Source organism: Melozone crissalis, unplaced genomic scaffold (assembly GCF_028551555.1).
Source record: "Melozone crissalis strain CALT ecotype California unplaced genomic scaffold, PUWL_Pcris_2 ptg000187l_1, whole genome shotgun sequence".
Lineage (NCBI taxonomy): Eukaryota > Metazoa > Chordata > Aves > Passeriformes > Passerellidae > Melozone > Melozone crissalis.
This window is the reverse complement of record NW_026535952.1, coordinates 155,890-176,770: the sequence shown is the minus strand read 5'-3', so window position 1 is coordinate 176,770 and position 20,881 is coordinate 155,890. Positions and strand designations below refer to the sequence as shown.

Here is a 20,881-nt window from a genome sequence, read left to right as displayed (position 1 = left end):
CTGCCTCCCCTTGCTTACCTGTCAGCACGTGCTGCTCCTGCTCCTCCCGGTCCAGGGGACGCGTGGTGACAATGAGCCCCGTCTGTGGGTGGATGGAGAAGGGCCCCCCCGAGAGACCCCCATAGGACACCTGCCCGTTGGCACCTGTGGGCACAAGGGTGCTCTGAAGGCAGCCCAGCAGCAGCCCCAGCGCCTCGTTGGGCTCCTGCACCTCCCGGATCTCATCTGGGGAGGGTGGGCTTGCTCCCTGGAGGCACAGGTGTGTGTGGGGGTCGCAGCCTAACCCAGCTGCTGGCAGGCCAAGGAGAGCCCACAGAACAAAGGCCACGGGCCCAGAGGGAACCACAGGTTCCACTCCCACCCTCTCCCAGGATTCAGCCCACCTCCCACCTCCAGGCCAGGTGCTGGTCCTTCCCTCTGGTCAGCCAGGCTCTCCAGACTGGCAGAAGGGAGCAGGGCATGCCCAGGCCTGGGGCTGCATTTCCAGACAGGCCCTGACCGAACTGGGCAGCTGACCCTGGCCTGCGTCCTCACCCAGATCGCGGTCCGTGGCCAGCACCTGCAGCACCGGGCTGCCGGCCGGCAGGTTCTCCATGATGTGGGCCTGGTACTCGGGTTTCTCAAAGACAGGAGCCTCGTCGTTGACGTCCAGCACCAGCACGGACAGCAGCTGTGTGGCCGAGAGCCGTGGGAAGCCGTGGTCCGTGGCCACCACCGTCAGGTTGTGCTGGGCCACCTCCTCCCGGTTCAGGGCCCGCACGATGGAGAGGGCACCTGCGGGCACAGGAGAGGGCAAGCTGGCACCAGGGGCACCGGGCCCTATGCCTCGGGACTACTGTGGGCTGCAGGACAGACGGCTTTCAGGGGACAGCAGCACTGTGCCAACCAGATGCTGTGCTTGGGACTCCCTGCACCCCCAGTCTCTCTCCTGGGGCTCCCCAGCCCACACCCTCCATGTTCCCACACACCGTGCAATGTCCTCATGTATCCCTGCACCCTCCCCAGCCTCCAGCTCCCAGGATCCCGGCCGCCACCTCTGCACCCTGCCAGCCCTCACACACCATGCAATGTCCCTGTGTACCCCTGCACCCTCCTCAGCCTCCGGTTCCCAGTATCCCTGCCATCACTCTGCACCCTCCATGTTCCCACACACCGTGCAATGTTCCTGTGTATCCCTGCACCCTCCTCAGCCTCTGGCTCCCAGGATCCCGGCCGCCACCTCTGCACCCTCCATGTTCCCACACACCGTGTAATGTCCTCATGTATCCCTGCACCCTCCTCAGCCTCCGGTTCCCAGGATCCCTGCCACCACCTCTGCACCCTCCATGTTCCTACACACCGTGTAATGTCCTCATGTATCCCTGCACCCTCCTCAGCCTCTGGTTCCCAGGATCCCTGCCATCACTCTGCACCCTGCCAGCCCTCACACACCATGCAATGTCCCTGTGTACCCCTGCACCCTCCCCAGCCTCCAGTTCCCAGGATCCCTGCCATCACTCTGCACGCTCCCAGCCCTCACCAGTGCTGGGGTTCAGGTGGAAGCGGCCATCAGCGTTGCCTGCTCGCAGGGAGTAGCTCACGCGGCCGTTCTCTCCCAGGTCGCTGTCCTGGGCCACCACGTGCAGCGCCACGAAGCCTGTGGGCTGGTCCTCCATGACGCTGACAGCGGCCGGCGAGAGGAAGACGGGCGCGTTGTCGTTCTCATCGGTGACGAACACGCGGGCAGTGACGGCGGCCGAGCGGCGCTGGCTGACGTTGCGGGCCTGGTCCGTGGCCTCCACCACCAGCAGGAAGGCGGCGGCGGCCTCGCGGTCGAGGCCCTGGCGCAGGCTGAGCTGCCCCGAGCGGCCGTCCAGCTGGAAGGGGGCTTCGGGCGGCTCCAGGTGCAGCAGAGCATAGCGCACCTGGCTGTTGGGGCCCACCCCATCCCCATCCAGCGCCTGGAAGGTGAAGATGGAGGAGCCGGCCTGGGCGTTCTCAGGCACCACAATGGTAATGGGGTCTTCGGGGAAGGTGGGGGCCTGGTCATTGCAGTCCTGCACGTGGATGTGGACCAGCACCAACCTGCTGGAGGGATAGCCGTGCTGCGTGTCCTCAGCACTCACCTGGAGCACATGCCGTGCCCCGGCCTCATAGTCCAGCTCACGGGCAGCGTAAATCTCCCCTGTCACACTGTCAACCACAAAGGTGCCGTCCCCACCGCCTCCTACCACCGTGTAGGTCAGCTGTCCTCGGGCAGGGGTGTCCGGGGGGGCCACTGAACCAATCACAGACCCCGGCTTGACCCCCTCGAGGGGATGCAGGGTCAGCACGGTGGCATCAGGCCGGGGCAGCACACGGGAGGATGGCAACACCTGTGAGGAGAGGAGGAGTGAGGGGCACGCACGGAGGGCTGTGTGCCAGGACACACAGCTGGAACACAGGAGGGTCCCTCTGCTCCTCTGAACACACTCTACATGTGAGGGTGCCTGAGCCCTGGCACTGGCTGCCCACAGGTGGTGGAGTCTCCAGCCTTGGAGACAGCCAGAAGCCACCAGGCAGCCCCATGTGAGCAGGGGGCTGGAGAAGGTGACCCTCACAGGTGCCTTCCCTCAGCCCCTCTCGGGCTCTGTGCCTGGGTCCGATCCTGCAAAGTCAGTGGACAGCAGCAGAAACAATTCTGCAAACATAAGCAAGAGTGAATGAGAGGTCACGGTCATCCTGATGGGAGGCACAGAAAGAGAACCCAGTATGACCCCAAGATAAATAAACACCATCACTAGTTTTATTAAAGATACTGGAGTTAATTTGGGCATGAGGTGCACTTGCAGATGGAGAAAGGATGCTGCAAAGGCCACCACAGCATGACCTGAAGGGAAAACCCACTGAAGAAGCACATTCCTGTCAAGGAGCTGAGGAAAACGGGAGTAACAACAAACCTGTCAGCCCAGAGGGGACCAAACCCAGTGACTGTCCAGCAAATATCTATTACAGGGATGCCAACCAGCATGGTGGGGATGGCCAGCCTAGCCTCAGTGCTCTGGAGGCTGCAGAACAGCACTGATGGCAAGAACAGTTACAGACATAGTGTAATGAGGAAATGGTATGAAACCTGCTGCTGGCAGCTGAAGGCAGCTGTGGCAGGCTAACACCAGCTCCACTCAAGGGAACGTGGTGTATCAGACCCACCTGGGCTAGAACTCAGCTCTGGAGCTCCCACACTAGGGAGGGACAGACACAGAGTGGGGATGCTGTGTGACAAAGGAGTGAGAGACCAGCTGGCTCAAGGGAGCAATGGATGGAGGTGGCACAGCAAGGACACTCAAACAGCCTTGGCAACTGCAAGGACATGGAGGAGAAGATGTGAAACAATGCTCAGTGGGAGTGCCTTGGTGGGGGGAACTAGAGCCTCTGCTGTAAAAGGAAGCTCATTACTAACAGTAAAGAAAGGATGTAGCTGTGTGGGCAGCAGCAGGCAGGGAGTACCAAAGTGACACAGACATGAGGGACACCCTGCAGGTCAGAATAAACACCCTGCAGGTCAGAACATGGTTTCAGCAGACCCTGGGAAGAGTGGAAGTCTCTGTGCAGGGAACCTCTGTGCAGGGTATCTAGGACAGGGTCAGCTGTCTAAAGCCTGGAGAAGGCAGAACTGCAATTGTCAGCTCTTTGGACATGAGAACAGGTGCAGAGTCATCCCTTCCCACCCAGGTTCTCCCTGTGGATTTTAGGGCTGGATCAGCAGCTGAGCAGGAGCAGAGGGGACTCAGGGATGAGGGTGGCAGGGGACGAGGGTGGGCAGAGGGGCTGCCAGGCATGGATGGTGTGCTCCCAGAGCCGAGTACCGTGCAGGTGGCACGGGGACAGGAGGGGCTGTACCTGCACGCGGACGATGGCTGTCGTGCTGCGGGGCGCTGCGCCGCGGTCGCTGGCCGTCACTGTGAACAGGTACTCGGCGCGTTCCGCCCGCCGTAGCACCGCAGCCGTGCGCAGCTCGCCCGTGGCCACGTGCAGGCTGAACCGCTCTGCCCAGGCCCCTGCGGACACAGGGCAGCGTGGCACGGGGAGCACGGGCAGGGTGCCAGGGAGGGAGCGTGCGGGGGGATCCCGGCAGCGGGCACCATCGCCCGGGGGACGGCTGCCGGGCAGGGCAGTGTGGGTTTGCCGCTCTGCAGCTCGTACCTATCAGCGAGTAGGTGATGGTCCCGTTCTCCCCCTCGTCAGGGTCCTTGGCCTGCAGGGAGGCGACCAGGAGTCCCGATGGCTTCTCCTCCAGCACCTGCAGCACGGCATAGGGAGCAGTTGAGTGGCACAGGGAACCGCTGAGACCACCCCACAGCCCCCAGGCATTGGCATGACCCAATGAGCTCTGCACCATCCTGCACCAGCCCTACACCTTCCCCACAACACAGACTCCCCACAGCACCCACAGTCTGTGCTGAGGCTGGGAACACAGAGGAGCCCACGGCAATTGGCCAGGGAGGTCCTGCCTGACCAGCCCTCCTCCCCTTGTGTCCCGTTTAACAACCCCGGGGCAGGCTGGGGGCACACGGAGGAGGGCACTGCTTCACCCTGCTACACCCAGCCCTGCTCCTCCCTGCCCCAACAGACACCTTCAGCTGGAAATGCCCATGGTGAGCCCTGACAGCCCAGTGCCAGCCCCCCTGCCCACAGCCAGGGATCTCCTCAGCTCCCACAGCTAGCCAGGGAGGTTTCCCACCTCTGGAAGGGCAGCTGGCAGATCTTCTGGGGCTCAGGTACCCCAGCCTGGGCCTTTTCCCTTCTCTCCCTTGTTCCTGGGTAGCACTGCCTGTCTGTTGGTACTTCAGACCCCCAATTTATGCCAGTGCAGCACAAGACCATTGAGACATCAATCACACGTGCTCAGGTAACCTTGTGTCCTGAGGGGAGCTACCTCCATTGCCACTGAGACCATACATTACAGCACTGCACCCCTTTTCTGGATAGCTGTGCAGCCGGATGCGCCCCATCTCTGTCCCCCAGCCCCTGTCAGGTTTGGGATCCTCCTCAGCAAACACGCCTGTGCCGTGCCTGGGACACAGCCCTGTCCCCCCTTCAGCACACACTCTGGTGGAACAGGATTTCCACTCGGCACAGGCTCTGCTGCTCCTTCCACCCCAGCAGAGGCCAAATTCCCACCTCGAGGGGACAGACCTCACATTCCCAGCCCACCAGCACATCCTGTGGCAGAGACCACCCTCCCAGACCCAGCTGTGCAGGGTGATCTGTGCCACTTAATGCCTTTAGGAAAGGGACAAGTGGAATCCAAGCACGACTCTGGAGAAGAGGGCGCAGGTTTCTGGGCAGAGGGTGAGGGCCAGAGCTATTGCCCAAGCTGCTGGCACTGAGCTGAAGCCCTGGGAGGGGAGACCAGAGGAGCTGGACTCGTTCAGCCAGGCCAGGCAGTGCTGGGACTGTGCTCTGTAAACACTGCGAGAGGGAGGGAAATTCCAGCGAGAGAGGACAGCTTTTTAAGCAAAAACACAATATTGGCACAAGAACAAATGAGTATAAAATGGTCAGAAATTAGTTTAGGCTGGAAATGAAGAGATGTTTTCTAGTACCAGATCAAGGAATCTGGAACAGCCTTTTGCAGCAGTGATGGAGGCACAGACCTAAATATAGCCTGGCCCTTGATGAAAGGAAGGTCTGCATGGACACCTCGACGTGGGGCCACCCTTCAGAGGCCCCTTCCAACCTCTCCCTCCCACAGTGGGGCAACATCCGCCCCACTGCCCCCAAGCCAGAGGCCCCTGCTCCTCCTCTCCCTTCCAGGAGGAGCCAGAGCCCTTTGGGAGAAGCCCTTGAGCACAGCACCCTGCTCGGACACGCCAGAGGAGCTACAGAGCAGCACCCACACGCACCAGTGCCAGCCTGGTCACACAGACAGGAGCAAGCAGCAGTGGCAGTGGCCTTGCCCATGCACGCTGGCAAGGCAGAGGCCCTGTGGGCACAGCTGGGTCTGCCCACCCAAACCCCAGCCTGGTCCAGGCTTGCAGAGCCCTTCTGGGCACCAGCACAGCTCCGGCAGGGCTGGCAGTGGATGCAGAAATGCGAGGAACACGGCACGTATGGAACAATCCTCCTGTGAGCTTCCCCGCTCCCAGCCCGCTGTGGCTCAGACACTTCCTGAGCCACAGATCATCCTATTTGTGCTCATCAGCTTTTGATGGATTTTTTTCCTTTCCATGAATCCATCTAGTTTTGAACCATGCAACTCTGGACAATGATTTCACAATTTAATTACATTCTGCATGAAGAAATGCTGCCTGTGTTTATTTTAAACCTGCTGCCTGGTCAGTTCTTATGGAGCTGCCCAGAGTTGTGTTATGAAAAAAGCAACTTCTCATTTCCCCATGACTCTGTGCACACCTTTGTGATATTCCTGCAGCTTTGTCCATGCCAAAGAATGTTTTATTCCTGCTTGGAGCCAGTATCTGCCAGAGATCCCGTTAACATCCTTTTCTAAACAGTTTCTATCACTTCTGCTCACTTAGGGAATGCAACCAGACAGAGAGTGTGGGCAGAATCTGAGCTGTGGGTGATGATATTTTCTTTCATTCTCTGTTTCTTGTCTAATTAAACTCAACATTTGATTTGCTTTTTTGCCTGCCCCGAGCCTGGTGTGGCAGAGTCACAAAGTTCCAGGCTGAAGCAGCCAGCTCAGAGCCCACCCTAAGTGCCACCTGCGCTGCTTTCCAGCAGCTTGCTTAGCAGCAGTGACCTCATGTCCCATCCTCCTCCCTGACCCAGCAGTGGAACACGATCCTCCCACAGCTCCTCACAGGGAGCCCCCACCCTGAATGCTGTGAACAGACCAGAGACAGCAACCATCGCGTCTTTGGGGGGATACAGCAAAACCCCAGCACCAGAGGCATGCCCTCTGTGAAAACAAGCCCTGTGCTCTCTCCTCTCTCCTAGCAATCGTTCCCTGCAGGATCCATCGCTGCAGACCCTTTGCCAGCTCCCCCTGTACTGCCAGCACACCACCAGAGCTTCACCTCAGCACACCACAGCTGTGCTCCAGGGTGGACACAGAGCCCTCCTCTGCTCTGCCTGAAGAACCCTGACAGGAACGTGCCCTGAGCACGTCTGCAAGAGATCATGGAGTTTGTGTTATCATCCAGTTTCACTTCTTCCTCCCAGCCTCTTCTACATCCAAAACATGGCTAAGAGTGGGCTGTTATGGTACTCCACCCTTCTCTGCCTCTGCTTCCAGCACCTGCAAACCAAAGTGCCCAAACAGGTGTTTTCCCAGAGCTGCTGCAGCCTTTACCTGCCCTCAGAACCCTGAACCCATCTCAGCCTTGTCCTATCCCCTGAAGGACACACCTGCTTTCAGGGTCTCTTTGCAGGAGCAGAGCCCTCCCAGGCTCTGGCAGGGCCCTTTCAGCATTGTGTGCCCCCAGACACTGCAGACCCTGCTGTGTGGGGTGTCACACGTGTCCCCACAAGGGCTCCTGGCAGATGCCAGTGGGGCAATGATGGCAGAGCCCACCCAGTGCTCCCTCAGCCAGGCTGTGCTGGCTAATCCCTGGCCTGCTCTGCTCCCAGAGCCTTGCTCAGAGGCAGGGCAAACCCACTGAGCCCCCTTTGCCTCCTCCAGGTCTGGGAGAGGTGCTCACCCCGGCCAAGCCCTGCCAGCAGCTTTGCCTCAGAGCAGGGCACGCCAGGAGATGGCTGGGCAAGGAAGGGTGCACCCAGGATGGCCTGGGAAGGGAAGGGTGCACCCCAGGATGGCCTGGCAAGGAATGGTTGCACCCCAGGATGGGAAGGGAATGAATGGCTGCACCCTAGGATGGCAAGGGAAGGAATGGCTGCACCCCAGGATGGGAAGGGAAGGAATGGTGCACCCTAGGATGGCAAGGGAAGGAATGGTGCGCCCTAAGATGGCAAGGGAAGGAATGGTGCACCCCAGGATGGCAAGGGAAGGAATGGCGCACCCTAGGAAGCCAAAGGAAGGAATGGCTGCATCCCAGGATGGGCTGGCAAGGAATGGTGCACCCCAGGATGGCAAGGGAATGAATGGTGCACCCTAGGATGGGAAGGGAAGGAATGGTGCACCCCAGGATGGCAAGAGAATGAATGGTGCACCCTAGGATGGGAAGGGAAGGAATGGTGCACCCAGGATGGCAAGGGAAGGAATGGTGCACCCTAGGAAGCCAAGGGAAGCAGCAATGAACGGGGAAGGCCTGGCTGGAGCAGCAGTGTCCCCAGATCTCGTGTCACCCAGGTGGCTACCAACACAGTCCTCTCTGCTCTGACCTGTCTGGGGTGCCCAGCTCGGGCAGGACGTGTGGCAGAGCGTGGCTGTCACACGTGGTGTTTCTGGGCCACCCAGAGCCAGGGGCTTTGAGCACACAGCCTGATGGGCAGCACTGGATGTGCAGAGAGGGCCTGGCTGCCCAGCCGTGGGCTGCCCCTGCTCTGTGCCAGGCCCTGCTGCCCATCCTGCTGCTCTGCTGCTGCCAGTGCCCCTCAGGTGGTGCCACGAGCCCTCGCTGGGGCAGGTCCCCTGCCAGCTCTCCTGAGCAGTACCCATGCGGCTGGGTCTGCAGCACATGCAGTGCCCAGGGGCTGCTGCCACCAGGGTGTGCAGGGAAAGCTTGGCTGGCAGGCACAGCAGAAGACTCTTGTGTGTGCCAAGCCAGCTGGACAACACCCTGCTCACCACTGTTCCCCCTGGCTCTTCTCTGAACCTGCCTCAGGTTCAGGCTCCTTTTGCTGTCCCTCCCTGCAGGCACGTGTGAGCCCAGAGCTCCTGCCCGCTGGCCAGTGCTGATTGTGCCAGAGCCCTCCACAGCCCCGCCTGCTCTGCACACCAGGATTTCTGCCCTGCCCAAGGACATGCCCCTCCTGCCACAGCTCAGATTTATCCAACTGTCCTGGCTGCTGCATGGATCCTGCTGGTGCCTGCTCATCTCCTACCCTGAAGCTCTCCTGGATCCCCCTGCCCACCCCCTTTTCCCCAGCCGTGCCCCCACAGCCAGAGGCCACCAGGCCCCTGGGTGCTCCCACGGGTGCTCCAGCCTGCAGTCCTACCTGCACAGAGAGCTCCTGACCGCTGCCCACGTGCAGGAAAGCAGGAGCGTTGTCATTCTCGTCCAGCACAGTGACATAGATGGTGCCGGTGGCACTGCGAGGCGGCGCTCCCCCGTCCTGCACAATCACCAGCAGCTGGAAGTTGGACTGCTGCTCCCGGTCCAAGCTGTGCTTGGTGCTGACCTCTCCTGTGAGGGAGAATCCCAGAAGGGTTTGGGTTGGAAGGGACCTTCAAGCCCACCTTGTTCCACCCTGCTGCCACGGGCAGGGACACCTTCCACTATCCCGGGGTGCTCCCAGCCCTATCCAACAGGGCCTTGAATGCTTCCAGGAACGGGGCAGGCACAACAAGTGAGAACACTGACGAGCAGGGACCCAGCTCAGCCCACAAGCTGCATTAGAGCCGAGCCTGTGCTCAGCTGTGCTATTCAGCTGTGTTGCTGGAGCCCAGCAGTGCGGGGCAGCAAGGTGAACATTCTGCTGCTGCATTGGCCCAGCTGCCATCACTGCTGGCCTGCCCTGGGCGCTCTCAGCAGACAGCCCCACCTGGGAGGCCGGGAGTGCCTCACCTGTCTGTGCGTGGATCAGAAAGTTGGGGTCGTGCTGCAGCAGGCGGTAGGTGAGCCGGCTGTTCTGCCCGGCGTCGCGGTCGCTGGCCATCACCCTTCCCACGGCGCTGCCGGGCTCCTGGTTCTCAGACACGGTGAAGAAGTAGCGCTCCTCGCTCAGCCGCGGGGGGTTGTCATTCTCGTCGGTGACGCTGACGCGCACGGTGCTGGTGCCGGTTTTCCGCGCGTCCGCCGCGGCCCCGGCGCCGCCCACCGAGGCCAGCACGGTCAGCACGTACAGGTCCCGCGTCTCCCGGTCCAGGGCGCTCTTGACGTACAGCCAGCCGCTCTCGGGCACGATGCCGAAGCTGGCGGCGTCCCCGTCCGCACGCAGGTGGTAGGTGAGGGCCGCGGGCTCCACATCATGGGCCAGGGCCCTGACCTGCAGGAAGCGGGTGGAGACGGGGACGCCCTCCTGCACCTCCACGCGGTAGGTGAGAGTGTCGAAGATGGGCCCGTTGTCGTCCTCGGCCTGCACGTGCACCAGCAGCGTGAAGGTGGAGCTGAGCTGGGGAATGCCGCTGTCCCGGGCCGCGATGGCCAGGCTGTAGGCTGAGACGGCCTCGTACTGCAGGGCTCCGAGGAGCCGCACGGCCCCCGAGGCACGCTCCACGACAAAGGTGCCCTCACCCCCCGAGAGCAGCTCGAAAGCCACCTGCCCATTGGCGCCGCTGTCGCGGTCCTCAGCCTGCAGGGTGTACACCGTGGCACCGGGCTCCGTGGCCTCCGGCAGCAAGATGGAGTCAGAGGGAGCCGGGAACGCCGGCGCGTTGTCGTTCACGTCTGACACGGAGATCTTCACCCGCGTGTTGCTGTAGGCAGGGGGGGAACCGCTCCGGGCCTGCACATCCAGCACCAGCACCGCCTGGGACTCGTGATCCAGAGGCAGGCTGGTGCGCAGCTGCCCCGAGGCCGAGTCGATGGAGAAATAGCCATGAGGGTCCCCCGAGGAAATGGAGTAGAAGATGTCATCAGCATGACCTGTGGGCAAGAGGACAGAGACAGAAGGAATGAGGTGCCATCCAGCTTACTGCCTCAGCCCCGGGTCACAAAGCTGTGCTCCAAGGGGTGCAGCAGCACAGTGCCCATGTGCGCAGCCCCCAGGTGTGCTTGCACACTCGTGTGAGCACAGGTGCTGAGCCGGGTGCACACTCAGGTGTGAGTGTGTGGAGCTCTCAGAGCAGGGCCGCTCCATGAGGAAGTGTGGTGGATGCTGGACCCCAAGGACGGTGTGGGCACAGGGAAAGTGGCAACATGCAAAAGGGACAAGACCATACCTGGCGGGTTCTGGGCCTGGACAGCCCCCACAGTGGCGCCCTGTGGCATGTCCTCAGGCACGCTGAAGAAGTACTGAGCTTGCTCAAAGACAGGGGGTGAGACTGTGCCCTCCACGATGCTGATGTTTACCCGGGCATTGGGCTGTGCCTGCAGGCCCCCCCCGTCCTGAGCAGAGATCACCAGCTGCACCAGGGTGTTGGCTTTGCCACTCAGAGACCATGACAGAGAAATGACACCTGAGGAAGAAAGCCATTGATGTGGCATTGTGCTGCGCCCCTGGCTCCAGGGGACAGACCAAACCATAAGGTGGAAAAGACAGACCAGAAGGGGCAGGAAACAACGTGCATCACAGTGGGAGCCCACCACAGAGGAGCTGGAGTGAATGAGTGGAGCTCTCCCAGGAAAGCCTCCCCAAATCCTCCGCACTTTGTCTTACAGCCAGCTCTGAGTTTAGTGGTGGTACAGGCTGTGGGGCATGAGCCAGAAGGCAGGTCTTGGGAGAGGGAAAGGCAGGGAGAAGGCTTCCAATCTGGGGCACAGGGTGAGTGTCATAACACAGCAAGCAGGCCTGGGCTGGCAGAATGGGTCTGGGAGGGGATATACAAGTGAAGGACCATAGTTGATAGGCCTTACAAAGGAGGTGGCCCTGCATTAGGGGGTCTGGTAGGGCTTGTCACCCTCCCAGTCACCTGCTGGGAATTGAGAAGCAGTGTGCAGATTCCCCAGTGCACCTTTCTGTCCTGCTGAGAGTCCCTGGCATCACATACCCATGAATCCACTTCCCCAGCAGAAACTGCTCTGGCTTCCAGCAGATGCAGCCAATGAGAACAGTGGGATCAAGAGTGACAGAGTTATAGAGGAGAGTTAACTGAGCTGGAGAAGAGGGGACTGGCAGGGACAAGAAAGGAAGCAGGATACAGCCTGATCATACAGCTGTGTCATCAGCACACAAGAGGAAGGGCACAGTGAGTCAGAGATGGGGAATGGGGAGAAGAAGGTAGACAGGACAAATGAAGAACGCAACAGGGAGCAGTAACAAAAAGTCAGGGACTGAGTCTGGGAAGGGGTTACCAGAGGCTAAGGAAGTTTAGCAGGGAAGGATGTGGCAGGGAGAGGAACAGACGTACTCTGGAGACAGGCTGCACTGCTGAGGTGGCCAAGCAGGGACACTCACGCTGGTTTTCAGGGTACCTCCCACATCACAGCGCACCAACGGCTCCCTGCCCTGGCTGCCCGAGGGCTCACCTGTGTCCTTGTTGAGGGAGAAGAGCGGGGGCGAGTTTCCCCGGACGATGCGGTATGTCACCCTGCCGTTGAGGCCCTCGTCCTTGTCGTGGGCAGCGACGCGCAGCACGGCCGTGCCGGGCATGCTCTGCGTGCTGATGCTGGCAGCGTACTCCAGCGGGTAGAACACCGGCCGGTTGTCGTTGGTGTCCTCCAGGAACACCTTCACGTACACCATGGAGTTCAGGCCGCCCTGCGGAGGCACGGGGTCAGGGACAACCGAGGACAGCAGCACCCACCACAGGGCTGGCACAGCGGCACTGTGCGTGCGGCCTCGGCAGCACTCACCCCGTCCACTGCAGTGATGGTGAAGTCGTAGGCAGCCATGCCCTCATCGCGGTCCAGGGGCTGCACCGTGCACAGCTGCCCCGAGTGCTTGTCAATGCTGAACTGCGTGGGGGTGACGCTGCCGATGCCAGAGCCGATGGAGTAGGAAAGGGAGCCGAACGCACCGCTGTCTGCGTCTGTGGCTGTCACCTGTGCGAGGGAAGGCACCACCTGAACAAAACAGACCCAGCCAGAGCCAGCCCAGCCCCACCACCACACCCCAGTGCCACCTTGGGCTCCATGGCACAGCCACCATGCCACCCTCAGAGCTGGCCATCACAACGCAGCGCGACAGCAACTGTGGCTCTTGTCCCAGACCAGCCACTGCTTTTCTGCAGGACATGCAGCACTGCAGCAGCAGCAGCCCCTGCACCTCTATTCCTTCTTTTCTGCAAAGACACTCAGGATGGGACAGGAAGAAAGTGACCCCCCTGTCACCAGGGCCCTGGCTCTGTCCTGCTCTCAGGGCTCTGTGTCTAGCAGCCCCAGACAGGGCACGAGGATGGAGGGTGGCACTGCCCTGTGACAGTCCAGTCTCACGCTGCCTGTAGCACAAGAAGTGCACCCACTATGACAGACGTGGCAGGAGGAGGAATGCTACTCCCTGCCTGCCCTCCCCAGCTCCTCCTTCGGGCTCCCACAGAGCTCAGGCCAGCAGAAACCAACTCCTGACTCCACATCCCTGCCCACAGCTCCTCCACCAGCTGGGAGCCCCACGGAGAGCAAAGCTGGGGGACAGAGCTGGGGAAGGCAGCTGGGCCAGGCCCGGGTGAAGCGGAGTTCAGGCCTCGTCAGCCACAGCTCCTCCCCGCAGCAGCAGCCATGGGGCCTCGCTCATGGAGGAGCCAAGCCGAGGGCCCGGCTGGGGGCTGCGAGCCGCGCACCGGGATGTAGCAAGCCGGGCAGGACACAGGGCCTGCAGGGAACAGTCACTGGGAACGGGCCACCCCGTCCTGAGCAGCCACGAGAGGCAGCACCTGCAACACCCCAGCAGCCCTGCTGCCGTGGGGCTGCCTGCAGGGAGAATCTGAGACCACATCTCCAGCGAGCACTGAGCTCCTGTGCAGAGGATCTGCTCCCCAACCCTGCAGCAGCTGCCAGAAGAAGCACCATGGAACAGGATCCCCCCTCCCCACTCCAGCTGCAGAGCACTTGGAAACACAGGTGCTGTGACAGAACTGGGTCAGGAGGAGCTTTGGGAAACTCGATCCACCTAGAGCGCACCATCCCGCTGCCTTACTGACCCAGCCCATCTTCCTGGGGAGCTGCTCAGCAGAAACCACAAATCTGACCCTGCTGATATCCCTGGAGGTCGTGTGCAGGTTACCAGTACAGTGGCTCCATGCTGCCTGTCATTACTGGGGTACAGCCCTGTACCCACACCCTGTGTGCCTGTATGGGATACAGCCCTGTACCCACACACTGTGTGCCTGTGCCTGGGATACAGCCCTGTACCCACACCCTGTGTGCCTGTATGGGATACAGCCCTGTACCCACACCCTGGGTGCCTGTGCCATTCCTTGGGTCAGCTGCCAGCCTTCTACCCCACTGCAGATGGAAATGCATAACCAGCTGCAATAGGTACTATATGGTAAATGAAGTTTTTTCTTTCCTTCAGAATGAAGTATTTCTCACTCTGAAGGTTATCCAAAATGCACATCAGCTACTTTAATCACTGTACATCCACAGTCTCTGCTGCAGAGTGAGATAGCAGCTGCAGGCTCCTTAGCCCAGGGGCTCTGGTGCTTCCAGAAGAGTCTCCCTTCCCCACCACAACCATCTTCTGATGGGTGCCCCCCTTAGGAATACCCAAAGTGGGAATACCCAGCTTCCTGCCACAAGACCTGGGCCAGGTTTCAGGAACAGGGAAGCAACAGATGAGCTCTCACTACTGTGCAGTGGAGCACCACCTCCCTGGTGGCTTCCCGGTACCCAGAGCCATGTTCCAGCAAGATAACTGGTGGAGCCAGCAGTCTGGTATCAGAACCAGCCCTGGCTGTGCAGCCAGGACAAGGTATCTCATGTATCTACTGCTTCACTGCCCCATTCTGTGGTGGGACCATCTGTGAACCGCTGGTCCAACGCAAAACTCTGCCCAATATGAGCATACACAGCATCTAAGAGAGGTGACATCACTGGTGCCACCACACCTGCAGCCCTGCACCTGGTTCTGTCTCCCTTGGACGGGAGATGCTAAACTGGTGCCTAGAGAGAAGCCACAGGAACAGGAAACGCCTGCTAGACCAGGTCATGGTGTTGCCTGAGTTTGGGGCCACTGGACACTTTGCTCTGTGCTCTGCCACTGCTCCCCAGTCCCAGCTCCCTGCCTGCAGACTGCTGATGTCCCATGTGTGAATCCCATGGGATGGGGCTGGCTGACTGCCCCTGGGCAGCCCACACTCAGCAGGGCCTGACATGAGAGCCAGGGACAGCAGGATCCCCACTGCAGCTGGGGGATGGCTCCTGGGGACTCCTGAGAGACACCACAGGGACCACCAGGTATGGCAACCACCTCATTCCAGCTGCACGCACTGCTGCAGACTCAGAGCACACACAGTTTGAGACAGGGACACATTTTTAGCTGCGAGGGCAATTAGCCACCAAAAGGGCTCATTAAGGCCTGCGGTGAGTTCACCACTTCTGGAAATTTTTAAACCAAGCATGAACATTTTTCCAGGAACTTTGCTAGAAGCTAATGCAGGGCAGCCCCAGGCTCTGTATTTAGCATCCGCCCCAAGTCTTGGATCCACAGCTGGTTTCACTGCAGCTCACTCATGAGACTCTTGATGTTTGCCTGAAAAATAGAGGGAAACGGGGTCAAGCTGCCTGTGGAACTGCCCAGGAAACTCTGCCCTGGGGCTGTGCCAGTCCTGCTGCTCCCTAGAATGTGTGGGAGCAGGAGCCAGGGCTCTGAGCCTGAACAGCAGCCCCGCTGCCCTCTCTCCTCTGACTTCTGCACGGAGCCCGCACAGCCACAAGGGCTGTAAGCACAAGGACAGCAGTGCCCTGCCAGGAGGTTCCTGACCTGAAGCTGCCAAGGAAGCAGCAGTGCCTGAGGAAGCCAGGATCACAGAGCCCTGGTCTCACAGAGATTCCAGAGCCCCTGCCAAGCAGGGGTGGCAGGCAGCTGGATCTGCTGCTCCTAGAAGGGACTGCTGACTGGGGATGTGGCAGCTGGCAGCAGCTGTGACTGCAGCGGCCATGCAGCAGCAGATTCAGGATCCTAAAGGGAGTGAGGAAGAAGAGAAGCTGAGTACAGACCCTGGATTGCAAGGCAGAGTTCAGCTTTTACAGGGAACTGGTTGATGGAAGGGATCTCGTGGGAGGCAGCACTGAGGGCCAAGGCAGCTGAGGAAAGCTGGCAGGCCTTCAGGACAGCACACTCAGAGCAGCCCAGCCCAGTGCTCAGGAAAACACAGAGACCTCAGCAGATGGCCTGGGCCAAGCAGGGGCCTCCGGGCTAAGCTGCCATGCAGAAGGTGGTGCATGCTGAGAGAACTGGACTGTCCAGCCTGGAGAGGGGGAGGCTCTGCAGTGACCTCACTGGGGCATTTCAGCACCTGAAGGGAGCCAACGAGATGGAGAGAGAGGCTATTCAAAAGGGCCTCAAAAGACAGGGCAAGGGAGAGCTGCTCCGCACTGACAGCGAGCAGGTTTAGGTTGGATATTGGGAAGAAATTCTTCCCTGTGAGAGTGATGAGGGCCTGGCACAGGGTGTCCAGAGAAGCTGTGGCTGCCCCTGCATCCCTGGGAGTGTCCAAGGCCAGGTTGGACAGGGCTTGGAAAAACCTGGTCGAGTGGAAGGTGTCCCTGCCATGGCAGGGGTTGGAAGGAGATGATATTTAAGGTCTCTTCCAACCCAAACCATTCCACAATCCTTTGAGATGGGCACGGAGGCAAGGCACAGAGTAGGAATCTATAGACACTGCCAGGCATGTCAGGATGTGCCAGCAAAGTCAAAGTTCAAGCCTGAGCGTGCCAAGAAGAGCCTCTGCACTGTGCTGGCAGCGAACGCCTGAAGAGGGGCCCATTTCTGAGCGTGGGTTCAGCAGCAGCAGGCACAGCTAAGACTGGGACACTCAGTGCCTCCTCCACCTTGGACTCCACCAGCCTCCCAGGCCCCCATGGCCCCCATGCCCTCCATGCTGTTCAAAAGGCTTCAGAGAGCCTCCAGAGAGGGCTGAGGAGAGAGCCAGTATTTCTTTGGAAAGATTGATCCACGTGAATCCATGGGACTCAACAGGCCGCATCAATGGAGGCTGGCAGAAATGGATTTGTGGAGCTGCTCTTCACATGTGGGAGCAAAGCAGGGGAGATCCCTGACACCTGGAGGAATGCAAGTCTCACATCCCACCCTCAACAAAGGCCAAAAGGATCATCTGAGGGTCTACGCTCTCGTCAGTCACACTTTGGGCCCTGGGAGGATCATGGCGTGAGTCTTCTAGCGTGTTTTAGGCCACATGAAAGATCCTGGAAGGGAAGAGCCGTCATAGATTGACTATCCTGTGTGCTCTCTGTGGTGATGGGATCTGGGCTCAAAGGGCTGACAGTGTGGGTGACAATTGCCTTGCCTTTGGGAAGGATTTTGACACCTTCTCCCACTGTCCTCTTATCCAAGGCAGGATGTTGCAGGTTGGAGGTCTGGGCAATCGGTGGGTGAAAGACAGGTTGGGAGGCAGGCTCGTGTGCAGTGAGAGAAAGGCTCTGCACAAAAGTGACAGAAGAAATACTCCATTTCTGTCAAAAATGGATGCAGATGAAAAGGCACATGCCCTTGAGACCAGAGGATGTGTTAAGGAACCCAGGCATGACCCCCATGTTTTGAAGACTTGGTGGATAGGTGTAGAAGAGGCTGCTACCGTGGCAGGGTTTGGGGATCACATCTGGGCTACCTTCAGCTGAAATCACTCACTGATCAGTGCAATTACATGGGAACGCTGCTGTTGGCATCCAGTTCCCAGCTGGGTTTGAATCTGGCAAGGGATGTCCAAGTCAGCAAGAAGGGCTTCTGTAAGGACATTGGTGACAAAAGGAAGGCTGGGTAAAATGCAGGCCCACAGCTGAAGGAGATGAGGGACCTGGTGACACAGGACATGGAAAAGACTGGGGTACTTAATGTTCTCTTTCTCTTACTCTCCACTAGTGAGATGGGTCTTCAGGAGCTGCAGGTCTCAGAGAACAGGGTGAAGCACATCACCATCACCTCCAGGCCCTTCACAATAATCATCACGTTTGGGAGGTGCCTGAAGACTGTGGGAAGGTAAATATCTCCCATCTTCAAGAGCAAGGCAGGAGGACCCAGGTAACTACAAAACAATCAGCATCACCGTGATTCCTGGGAAACCGATGGAGCAGCTACTCCTGGAAACCATTTTTATGCATGGGAAGGACAAGAAAATCATCAGGAGTGGTGAGCACAGTGTCCCCTAAGGACAAATCCTGCTTGATCCACTTGATAAATGACTGGCCTGGTGGATGACAGAAAAGGAGTGGATATTGTCAACCTGAAGTGCACTAAATTCTTTGACACTCTCCTCCATGAGATCCCCATTCAGGTGAAAACCAGCTGAAAACCAGCTGAATGCCTCCTGTGCAGAGAGTGGTGGTCAGGGGCACAATTCCTACCTGGAGGCCAGCAGCCAGCAGAGTACCCCAGGGTCAGTCCTGCCTGCAGCCCTGTTTGGCATCTCCATTAATGACCTGTTTGATGGTGCAGTGTGCACCCTGAGCAGTTTGCTGATGGCCCCAAACTGGGAGGAGTGGCTGATTTGCCAGAGGGTCATGCTGCATCTGGAGCAACCTTGAGAGGCTGCAGGGAGGGATGAGAGGCCTCCTGAAGTTCATAAGGGACGGTTGTGGCAAAGCTCTGACCTGGGGAGGAAGCAATGCCCCGCAGCAGCAGAGGCTGGGGGCTGCACCCCGGAGAGCAGCTCAGCAGAGAGGCCCCGTGGGTGCCAAGGTGAGACAACACCAATGTGCCCTTGCTGCAAGGAAGGAGAATGGTGTCCTGGCAGCATCAGGTGAGTGTGGCCAGCAGGTCAGGGAGAGGATCCTGCCCCTCTCTCAGCGGTGGTGAGGCCACAGCTGGAGCTGGGTACAGCACAGTTCTCCTCAGTGCTCCTGCAGTGCAGCACTGGCTCCCCAGTGCAGGAGAGAGATGGCCACACTGGAGAGAGTCCAGTGAGGGCCACAAAGATGATGAAGGCACTGGAGCACCTCTCCTGGGACAAAAGACTGAGGGAGCTGGCGTGGTTCAGCCTGGAGAAGGGGTATCACTCATACAGGAATGAGGGCAACAAGAGGATCCAGGCTCTTCCCAGCTGTGCCCAGCATCAGGATCAGAGGGCATGGGCACACACCGGAACACAGGAGAGTCCCTCTGAAGATCAGGAAGCACTTTTCCTTCATGAGGCTTCCCAGGAAAGTGGGGATGCCCAGGGCAACCAGCTGTGGATGGTGCTGCTTGTGCATGGGGGGGTTGTACTAGACTATCTCAAGAGGTCCTTTCCAAACTCAGCCATTCTGTGATCTCCAGCCAAAGACCCTCCTGAACACCCCAGTTCCCCACTGAGCTCAGACTGTTCCAAGAGAGCTGATCTGCTCCCCGTCCCTGCAGAGCAGCCCTGACCACCCCGGGCAGCAGCATCTGCTGCCTGCCCCGCCCTGCCCGCAGGTGTGGTGGGAAGGCTTTGCTGCAGTGCCTTGCAGCTGGGCAGAAGAGCATGCAGGGGGAGGGCTGTGGCCACCACGGAACAAAGAGCACAACAAAGGAGAACAGCAAGATGACTCAGGGTCAGGCAGCACGAAACCAGAGCACCAGACTTGGAAAGGGAAGCGGGGTCCTGGCCAAGTGTGCCTCTCCCCACTGCATGGAGAGCTGGGAGGGCAGTGATGGGTATGGAGGCCTCGCAATTTCACGCCCTCCTCACAGCGCCCCAGCAAGACAGGAGGAACAGCCAGGGCACAACAGACTTCCTACATCTCCCAGAGATGGGGATGGATGAAGTACAGCCCCACACCGAGGTCCCTCACCCTGTGGGAGTCAAAGCCGCCCCTTCCCATAGAGCCATCACCAGAGCCCCTCGTACATAGCTCCTGCTGCCCCGTGCCCCAGCTCACAGCGCTGAGAAGCGATGGAGCACTGCTCAGGCTCCATTCCTCAGCCCTGCTCCCCACTGCAGCCAGCGTAGTCAGCAGGCAGGGAGCTCATCTGGAGCCTGGCCACGGCTGGGGCTCTGCTGCGCACATGTTGTGCTGTGGCTTTGGCAAACATCTGGCTCTGGGGCTCCCGCCCCTCTGAGTGACGGCTCTTGGTGGGAGAGGAGGGGAGGCTGGCGCCAGTGTGGTCAGCAATCCCACGCACGGCTCCCCGCGCCGGAGCGCGCGCCAGCCTCTGCCCTCGCAGCCCTGGCACGGCCACTGGCCAGCCCAGAGCGGCCAGGCAGCAGCCACACAGCTATTTCAGGAGCCGCTCCTGTCTCCAGGCTTTGTCCCAGCCCCCAGCACGGCCGGGTCCCAAGGGAGGCAGCAGGGTCAGGGTTTGGCCCAGCAGCAGCGCAGCTGGGTCCCAGGGGAAGGAGCAGGGTCAGTGTTTGTCCCAGCCTCCAGCACGGCCGTGTCTCAGGGGAGGGAGCAGGGTCAGCGTTTGGCCCAGCAGCAGCAGCAGCAGCAGCGCAGCTGGGTCCCAGGGAAAGGAGCAGGGTCAGGCTTTGTCCCAGCCTCCAGCATGGCCACGTCCCAAGGGAGGCAGCAGGGTCAGGGTTTGGCCCAGCAGCAGTGCAGCACACGTGGCCAAGGCAAGGGTCAGCCCCCATGGCTCCCCATGGAGGCCCCCGTGCAGGGAGCACCAGTGCAGCTGCCAGCACTGCTGGGTCACACTGCAGGCTCACAGTGCCGGGTCACAGTGCAGGGTCACACTGCTGGGTCACACTGCCAGGTCACACCGCTGGGTCACACTGCCGGGTCAGACTGCAGGGTCACACCGCTGGGTCACACTGCAGGCTCACACCGCTGGGTCACACTGCAGGGTCACACTGCTGGGTCACACTGCCAGGTCACACTGCAGGCTCACACCGCTGGGTCACACTGCCGGGTCACACTGCTGGGTCACACTGCCGGGTCACACTGCTGGGTCACACTGCAGGGTCACACTGCCGGGTCACACCCGTGACTCACACTGCCGGGTCACACTGCCAGGTCACACTGCAGGCTCACACCACTGGGTCACACTGCCGGGTCACACTGCCGGGTCACACCACTGGGTCACACTGCTGGGTCACACTGCAGGGTCACACCCGTGACTCACACTGCCGGGTCACACTGCAGGGTCACACTGCAGGCTC

General features: G+C 60.0%; 1 protein-coding gene across 1 annotated transcript in view; it reads right to left on the bottom strand.

Moving 5' to 3' along the window:
- The window catches only part of DCHS1 (dachsous cadherin-related 1), a 44,904-nt gene that overhangs the window by 11,280 nt on the left and 12,743 nt on the right, over window positions 1-20,881 (bottom strand). Inside the window, exons 3-12 of the mRNA XM_054293718.1 lie at window positions 12,501-12,689; window positions 12,174-12,405; window positions 10,928-11,164; window positions 9,612-10,631; window positions 9,043-9,230; window positions 4,162-4,258; window positions 3,859-4,016; window positions 1,520-2,354; window positions 535-774; window positions 19-144 (exon numbers count right to left, since the gene is read on the bottom strand). Coding sequence (XP_054149693.1) covers window positions 19-144; window positions 535-774; window positions 1,520-2,354; window positions 3,859-4,016; window positions 4,162-4,258; window positions 9,043-9,230; window positions 9,612-10,631; window positions 10,928-11,164; window positions 12,174-12,405; window positions 12,501-12,689 — 3,322 coding nt within the window. The remainder of the gene's footprint in view (window positions 1-18; window positions 145-534; window positions 775-1,519; window positions 2,355-3,858; window positions 4,017-4,161; window positions 4,259-9,042; window positions 9,231-9,611; window positions 10,632-10,927; window positions 11,165-12,173; window positions 12,406-12,500; window positions 12,690-20,881) is intronic.